This window comes from Antennarius striatus, chromosome 2 (genome assembly GCF_040054535.1).
Source record: "Antennarius striatus isolate MH-2024 chromosome 2, ASM4005453v1, whole genome shotgun sequence".
NCBI classification, from domain to species: Eukaryota; Metazoa; Chordata; class Actinopteri; order Lophiiformes; family Antennariidae; genus Antennarius; species Antennarius striatus.
In genome coordinates this window covers 13,101,800-13,110,873 of record NC_090777.1, presented here as the reverse complement: position 1 = coordinate 13,110,873, position 9,074 = coordinate 13,101,800, and the positions used below count along the sequence as shown (strand labels likewise).

General features: G+C 41.0%; 1 protein-coding gene across 1 annotated transcript in view; it reads left to right on the top strand.

The window, feature by feature from the left end:
• Positions 1 to 2,396: 2,396 nt before the first annotated feature.
• Positions 2,397 to 9,074, top strand: part of cfap74 (cilia and flagella associated protein 74) — a 59,344-nt gene continuing 52,666 nt past the window's right edge. The window contains exons 1-4 of the mRNA XM_068340011.1: positions 2,397 to 2,481; positions 8,258 to 8,350; positions 8,516 to 8,594; positions 8,870 to 9,046. Of these exons, the coding sequence (XP_068196112.1) occupies positions 8,269 to 8,350; positions 8,516 to 8,594; positions 8,870 to 9,046 (338 nt within the window). The 5' untranslated portion in view covers positions 2,397 to 2,481; positions 8,258 to 8,268. The remainder of the gene's footprint in view (positions 2,482 to 8,257; positions 8,351 to 8,515; positions 8,595 to 8,869; positions 9,047 to 9,074) is intronic.

Sequence of the window (9,074 nt, the reverse complement as noted above, 5' to 3'; positions counted from 1 at the left end):
CCGGCGCTGCCGAGGAGAAAGTAAAGTGCGGTGCTGATGCTGCTGAAAAAAATGGTGATGATGACCCCATGATCAGTCCGCAAATTCCTGCGCGTCCAAGAGCGCACAAGATGAGAGCCCACCGAAGAGACGCAAAAGTCCGCGTCAGACCGCAACAACGAGCTGATCCACCGCGGCTGCCACCGCCTGTCCACCCGCAACACGGAGAGAGTGAGGGAGAAAGAGGGAGAGAGAGAGATAGAGGGAGAGATGAAGAGAACGAGACTCACTAATCTGTGGTTCCCTCCGTTGCTTGGAGCCTAAACGTCAGATTCAATCTGGTCATGGAGGGCGGGGGGCGGCAGAAAGCCTTGTCACGAATATAGGACCTCATATACTGTATTATGTAATGTTTGACACATTTGAATCGTCTCCATTAGACAAGTCCTCCCTCAAACAAAGCTGTGTTTCACATTACTGAGGGAAAGTGCTTAATATTAAATTATTCTTTATCTTCATCTTCAGAAAGACGAGGCTGGCACAATGAGGGCGCCACTGGGGCCCAAAGTGGGTCCATTTATCATGTGTTTTTAGCAGGTGAACTATTTTCACGACATCAGCGATAAAATTCGTGTTTGAAAGAGTTTTGTATTCAATTGATGGAGACACCTCATAAATTTAAACAGGTATGGGAAACAGCAGCTGCCCCAGCCTGACCTGAAATTCTCATCCACATTATGAACGTGAAAATGTAATAATGCTCGTGTGTGTGTGTGTGTGTGTGTGTGTGTGTGTGTGTGTGTGCGTGCGTGCGTGCGTGTGTGTGTGTGTGTGTGTGTGTGTGTGTGTGTGTGTGTGTGTGTGTGTGTGTGTGTGTGTGTGTGTGTGTGTGTGTGTGTGACCGATACTGAGAGTTTTGAACTACCAGGCAGGAGGCCTAGAGGAAGACCAAAGAGGAGGTTTATGGATGTAGTGAAAGAGGACATGAAGGTAGTTGGTGTGAGAGAAGAGGATGCAGAAGACAGGGTTAGATGGAGGCAACTGATTCACTGTGGCGACCCCTGAAGGGAAAAGCCAAAAGGAGAAGAAGAAGATTGTAAGACCGCTACTGACTTACAGATGACTAACTAAATGAGACTAGTCATATGCAGATAAATAAATGTAATTTAATCAGCAAACCATTTATACTTTATTTCAAACTTAGATTTAAATTGAAGTTCCAAAGTGTTGATTGACAGAGGAATAAAAACAGCAGCTACATCCACATTAGCTTTAGGTCCTCAAAAGTATCACAACTATTTTTATGTCAGAAGTTAAATTAGAAAGTTTCCAAAATTCATTTTGTTATCTTTGTTATATTATAGAGATATTACTCAGAAGTGTCCTCCAACAAGCATTTTAATCTGTTTGATTGAATCAATTATGCCGAGAAAGTTTGGAGGTTTTCATTTTCGCCTCATTAAACATCATCTCTTCTATTGTGAGAGAGTTGCTCAGTGGAAGCTGCAGCAGTACACCTGCCCTCATTTCTGCTGCTTCGCCCTGGGGAGCAGAAGCAGGTTTAGAGTCAGTGGCTGTGGACTCAAACCTGTCTTTCCCTCCCACCGATCACTGTAAATTCTTTTGGTATGACAATGAGCTACATGTGACAATGCACTGCACAGAAACCAATGTGTCTCAAACAAACTATTACTTATTCCCTTTGCGTTCTCTTTCTCTTCCTGCTCAATCTATTTTCCTTCCGTTGATACATTCTTTGTCAGTCAGGATCATATTATTTATATATATATATATATATTCAGTCTCTCGTGGTGACAGGAAATGTTCCTGTACAACACAGTATCAGTGGGTTATGTTGTGAACCACGCTCTGCATTTCTCTTCTTCATCTTCTTCTGAAAAAGAGCTTTTGTATCTCAAATAAAATAAAAAAATATCCTCCAAAAGAGACCATTGTGGCAATGACATGTAATACTGATCAACTACAAATTAGTATGTCCTCAGGATTAAATCAGACAGTGTGATGCGTATCTTGCCTGCATGACAAAAGATTTTGCACAACTCACGGATTTCAAATCTTCTCTGAACCAGCTGAGACATTTTCTGCTGAGTGGGGCTTGACTGGTACCTACACAGAGAACTAAAAAAGTAGAACGAAAATTTTTTTTTAAAGTGTGTTTTTTTTTTCTTTTTCAAATTTAATTTAAAAAGTAAAAAGAGATCGTTACTATAGGACGGAACGATGTGTCTGCATGCGCTTAATGAACTAGGTTATTTTCACATGAGTCACCTACAGGTGGAACCCCTTGTCACGTTGGTCGTGACGGGGATCTGGTGGTCTGGGATGCTGAGTTCCAGCAGTAGGTTCCGTTCATTGACGCTAAGCCACGCCCTTTGCGTCCCGTCTCCATGGAAACACTGAAATGGCGGAGTAAAGTCCTCCGTAAGAAAGAAATTCAGTAAGTCGGAAGACAGTTTATCGAAGGGAGGTTTAAGAAGTGAGGTAAGGGCTTCATGTGGATGAAATGACGCTTCAGACTGTACCCTTCTGAGCTCACGGCTAACGGATTCAGTGTAGAAACGTGGACAGACGTCCGGTCAGTGTCAGCAGCCTTAAAATACACTGCTTCATATTTACTCCACATTTTAGAGAAAATGTCTTCAACTAGAGGTATATATCATTTATCAAACTGCATTTAGAATTACTTTAATAACTGTTGCGTATTATAAAAGATATTACATGTAGCACAGCGTCCAAACCTGACAAAGTATATACATATAATTTACAGACCTATTTAAAGTAATAAGTCGAATAGGAATGTATTTTAATATATATATATATATATATATATATATATATATATATATATATATATATATATATATATATATATATATATATACATATATTTTATTTTTATTTTTATTTTTTGAAAAGTTAAAATGTTAAGTAATCTTTATAACAGTCATAGCCTTTTCCCCTTTGTAGTCCATGAACCAAATGATGTTTTGTACAGAAGTCTTACACTATCGATACATCATGAATATTCTTACCATGAACATTTTTGCAGCATCATTTGTGATTTTGTCACACTCCCTTCAAGAGGTCAAGACTAATAGTGTATGTCAAACTTTTAAACAACAAAAATAACTTTTTTCACCAGAGATTCATGCAGGATTACAGTTGTTCATAAAATGTGACCGGTAGAGAATGTCCCTCCTGAGCCACCAGAGATTGGCAGCAGTCAGCTTCATTCACCAATCAGCCAGGAATTGGTATGAACTGTCACTATGCTTCTTTGTAGCTCAGGAGCTGATTGCTACGTGTGCTGCTGTACGTTGTGTTCTTTTTATGTGTTAATGTGCCTTACTTTTTTTTGGTGACACATTGGGATTTGTTCTGTGGCTTCCCTCCTGCTCCCACAGGTGGATTCCTCGAAAGCAGGGGTGGCAAACTCATTTTCAACGAGGGCCATGTCAGCATGATGGCTGTCCTCAAAGGGCCAGATGTAACTTATAAATGTAACTAAATGTTATATAAAATAAATGTAACTAATGTTAAATCACTCTAAATTTATTACTTATTGAAGTTACAAACATTACGGTTTGCTTATTGCTCTGTTAACACATAAATCTTTCTATGAATCCTTTTATAACTTTTTTTGCCAATGTTAAAATAGGCTTATTAACTGCATGGTGGGAAATGTAGTTTCTGGTCAAAGCATAATTTTGACCTGTTTATTTTTATACACTCTGACCATTTATGCTCTCGCGGGCCACATAAAATGATGTAGTGGGCCATTTTTGGCCCCCGGGCTTTGAGTTTGACACATGTGCCATAAAGGGTTTTATTCCAGAGGAAGTAAAAGGCAGATTTCTTTTGTATGTACAAATTAGTTTAAGGTATATAGCAGAAGCATCTCTTATTTAGCTTGTTTTCTTTCATTATAGACAGACTGCCACTGTTGTTTGGTTTTCATTGTTCTGTTTCCATTTTGTTTGTTAGGTTAGTTTACTTTTTTGTAGTTTCTATAATTCTGTTCTTTTTATTAAGTTTATTTTATTAAGTTTATTAAGTTTTTATTCTGTTCTTTTTATTAAGTAGTCCTGTATCATTTGTTTCCACCTAAATGGTATTTGTCGGTCATGGCCATTGACTCGGTAGTGTCCAGGGGTGCGGCGCTGCTGTGGGGTTGGGGCAATGTGTGACCGTGTGGCCTGGCCCGAGGGTCGGGCTGCAGGGGCTGGCTCAGGGGTGAGGGGGGGATTGGCTGGTGTGGGGTCATTGCTACGTTCGGGGGTGGGATGGTTGCTGGGCGGCTTGGCTTCACTCCTGCGGACCTTGTCTCTGCTTTAGCTTTGGGTGCTCCACTGCTAATCTGCTGGCCTGTTGAGCTTTGCGGGGCCGGTCGGCTTGCTGGCATGTGTCTGGCCGCCACTGTTGGTCGGAGGTCAGTGGTTGGTGGCCAGTGGTCTGTTTATTTTGCTGTGCGTTGGGGTGTGGGCTAGTGTCAGCGTTGGTATCCCGATGAACCTGGGCTATAGGCGAGGCTCGGCGGGGACGGCTCCTGGGGGCTAGTTGGCTGCAGTGGGCCTCTGATGGGGTCTGGCATGGACTGGCTGGGGTAGCCAGCGGCGTGCCGAGGCTGGCCAGCTCTGGTCAGCTTTCCTTTGTGGGTTCATAGAGCCTTTACACTTTATATTTTTATCCCTTGTATTATTTTTTCCATTTGCTATGTGAGTGTGTGTATCGAGCCTCTTTTGCTCTGGCCTCTTTTAGCTCCCTGACTGTTTTTTGAATCTGGTCATCCTACCGTGCTCATACAGGTAATTGAGACCTGATAAGTCAGATAACATTTGTTTTGTTAATTTCATTGTCCTGTAATAAAGTTTGTAGTCTTGAGGAAAGGTCTTTGTCTCTGACCATTATTTAACCGTTACTTAGACCATTATTTGATATCACTGTCTCACCTAAACTGAACTAGTTAGTTTAGGTGAGACTCACAACTTATTTATTTTATTTATTTATTTAGTTTATTTTTTTAGTTTATTTTTTTCGGACATGTTAATATAGAAGACTACACACCTTCATCATATTTACAACATCAACAACAACATCTGAAACAAAGGGCAGACAGATAGAAGCCAATAGGCTTGTGAAATTCCCGTCCCCCAGAACTGAAGCTACTTAATGATCTCAGACTCCATTCTGAGTCTCAGTATGGCATTGGCCAAAAAAAGTAATATTTCTAGCTTTACAGCCTCTTAGAAAACGTGCAAAACTATGATACACCGTGTCGTTGATGGGTAATCTCATATCATGAGTTACCACTGAAATGATTTTCACACTCATCGTATTATGTCTACTGTATGAAAAATGTAGCGTCACATGACCTATAACTCAGGTTTGTCTGATTTTATCTTGTGTCTTATTAAGGCAGTGTATTAAGGTCATTATATTATTATTATTTGGAAGGTTGCTAAGAACATGGTGCGTTTGGTTGGAAGGGATGGGAGGGGTCACCCCCTCTTGGTTATGCATTTCTACCTCTGCTGATTTAATTTTATCCTCAGATTGTGTAAATTGTGTAATTTAAGTTGAGCCACTGATTTACCGGTATTCCCCCACACTTATGCTCTGATGATGATGTAGCCGCAACAGGGCACAAGCCATTGTCTTATTGTGCCGGTCCCAAGCGCGGATAAATACAGAGGGTTGTGTCAGGAAGGGCATCTGACGTAAAACTTTTGCCAAATCAAACATGCAAATCAAATCTATGACTTCCATACTGAATCCATCGAGCCCCGAGTTAACAAGGACTGCCATGAGTGCTGTTCACCTACAGGGTGCCAGTGGAAATTTGACTACTATTGGTTGAAGAAGGAGATGAAGAAAGTGTGTTCGTAGGAAGAGAAAGAAGAGGAGCGCCAAGAGTATAGGAGTGAGCGTAGGGACATTGACTGTTGGAACTATGACAGGAAAAGGTAGAGAGTTGGTTGACATGATGCAGAGGAGGAAGGTAGACATACTGTGTGTCCAGGAGACCAGGTGGAAGGTAGTAAGGCTAGAAGTTTAGGAGCAGGGTTCAAGTTGTTCTGTCATGTTGTAGATAGGAAGAGAAATGGAGTAGGAGTCATTTTGAAGGAGGAGTTTGTTAGAAGGTAAAAAGAGTGTCAGATAGAGTGATGAGTCTGAAGCTAGAAATCGAAGGTGTGATGTTCAATGTTGTTAGTGGGTATGCTCCACAGGTAAGTTGTGAACTGGAGGATGAAGATGATGAAAAGTGGAAAGGCACTCAGTCCGGATGATATACCTGTAGAGTGTCTAGGAGAGGTGGCAGTAGAGTTTCTGACAGGGTTTGTTCAACAGGATTTTAGATCGTGAGAAGATGCCTGAGGAATGGGAGAAGAAGTGTGCTGGTGTCCATTTTTAAGAACAAGGGAGATGTGCACAGTTGTGTAAACTACAGAGGAATAAAACTGATAAGCAATGCAATGAAGTTATGGGAAAGAGTAGTGGAAGCTAGACTAAGGGCAGAAGTGAGCATTTGTGAGCAGTAGTATGGTTTCATGCCAAAAAAGAGTATTACAGATGCAGTATTTGCTTTGAGGATGTTGATAGAGAAGTACAGCGAAAGCCAGAAGGAGCTGCATTGTGTTTTTGTAGATCTGGAGAAAGCTTACAACAGGGTGCCCAGAGAGGAACTGTGGTATTGTATGAGAAAGTCTGGAGTGACAGAGAAGTATGTTAGAACGGTGCAGGAGAAGTATGAGGACTGTAAGACAGCGGTGAGGTGTGCTGTAGGTGTGACAGAGGAGTTCAAGGTGGAGGTGGGACTGCATCAGGGATCAGCTCTGAGCCCCTTCTTGTTTGCTATGGTGATGGACAGGCTGACAGACGAGGTTAGACAGGAATCTCCATAGACTATGATGTTTGCAGATGACATTGTGATCTGTAGTGAAAGTGGGGAACAGGTGGACTAAAGAGGTGGAGGTTTATCCTGGAAAGGAGAGAAATGAAGGTTACCCCAAGTAGGACAGCGTACGTGTGTGTGAATGAGAGGGACCCAAGTGGAAGAGTGAGGTTACAGGGAGAAAAGATCAAAAAGGTGGAGGATTTTAAGTACTTAGGGTCAACAGTCCAGAGCAATGGAGTGTGTGGAAAAGAGGTGAAGAAGCGTGTACAGGCAGGATGGAACGGGTGGAGAAACGTGTCAAGTGTGATGTGTGATAGAAGAGTTTCGGCTAAAATGAATGGAAAGGTGTACAAAACTGCGGTGAGACCATCGATGTTGTTTGGTCTAGAGACAGTGTCACTGAGGAAAAGACCGGAAACAGAGCTGGAGATAGCAGAGATGAGATGCTGAGGTTCTCTTTGGGAGTGACCAGGATGGATAGGATCAGGAGTGAGTGCATCAGAGGGACAGCACATGTTAGAGGTTTTGGAGATGAAGTCAGAGAAGCCAGACTGAGATGGTTTGGACATGTCCAGAGGAGAGTGTTGAGCCTCATTTTGTAATAACGGTGCATTTTGTAATAAACGTCGAAAATGTCATTATTACATAATGCGGCAAAATTTATTACAAAATGAGTTGGGGCAGTTTATTACAAAATGCGGCTTTATTTCAAAATCAAATGAAAAACTTATTACATTTTGGACTATTTATTACAAAATACACCGTTATTACAAAATGCGGCTCAACAAGAGACAGTGAATATATTTTCGGCAGTCTCACTGCTGGTGGATATCCCAATACACATAAATGCATTGTGTGTTCATTCCCTGTTCTGACGTTAACAGAAATGTGGATAAAAGAAGAACAAAACACTTCAGATGATGCGCTAACAGAAACGCTGAAAAGGCCACATGAAGCCTAACATCAGAGCAAACTGTTCACTTAGTCTGATGTTTGCAGAGTTATTTGGACATGACGTGAAATCTGAATCTATGGGGTGTTAATGTTATGATGTACAGACCGCTTGCATTAGGCTAAATCTTCTTGCTATGTTCACAGGATTAGCCTTTATCCATAGTTCGGAAGCCTGATTAGGACGTCTTTGTCATCTTCATCTTCCACATTGTGGTCGGCACAGAAAATTATATGTTTAATATCTTTTTAAATATGAATGTTCAGCTGTTTGGACTTTAGGCTCATAGGGTCCGCCATTAACCAAAAACAAGAATTAGCCCTGTTGATTGCTTATTTTTTCATGATTTAAAAAAAAAATCTAAACAAAACTATTCTTTGTTTTTTGACAAATTGCATTCTGCTAAGAAGAATACAATAAAATGGACATTGAAGACAGGACAAAGTCATTTGATGTTCCTGGACAGCTGGATGTCCACTTGAGCACTGATGAAGGAGATGAAGGTGAGTGACACTTGTTGCTGTCTTCAAAATATCATTAGTGCTTTTGCAGTTACTGAGGAAGGCTCTTTGATGTATAAGTAGCATACACAGATGACTTCATATATTACCTTGGATCTTGTGAGAGACAGGACAACCCTTCCTTAATGGTTATGTGTATTTCACAAGGTGATCCAAGTCAGGAGACTTTCAGTGATGATAACCCAGCTCTTCCTCCTGGCTTTGAGTGGCTGGAAGAGTTGTATGAGTAAGTAATTATTATTGTTCTGTTTATCAGATCATTTTTAGACTATGTATCAATCCTGCTTCTAAATAGAATATTATGTCACTATTACTCAATGTGATCTTTTTTCTATGAAGTTTAATAGAAAATAATAAAGATTAGATTGTCTATAATGTTTTTGATTGTAAATCCTCAATGCAGACACTTCCAGCCATAATGAATAATCTATGCATATATATAAAAGTTAGATTTTACATGAGACATAAAAGCTTTCCTTAATGTCGTGCATCTTCTCAAAGACAGGACGAAGGTGATTGCAATGATGATGATGACGATGATAGCGACCCCCCAGTTGTGACCCACAGTGGTATGAAAAAGAGTTTTGCCATGACAGCACAAATGTTCAAGCTGAGACGACACCTGGACCAGCTGGACTGCATTCACAAAAGGAAGGAGCAAGACGTTCTGAAAGCCAGGTCAGGATTTGGCAACGATGCGACCCGT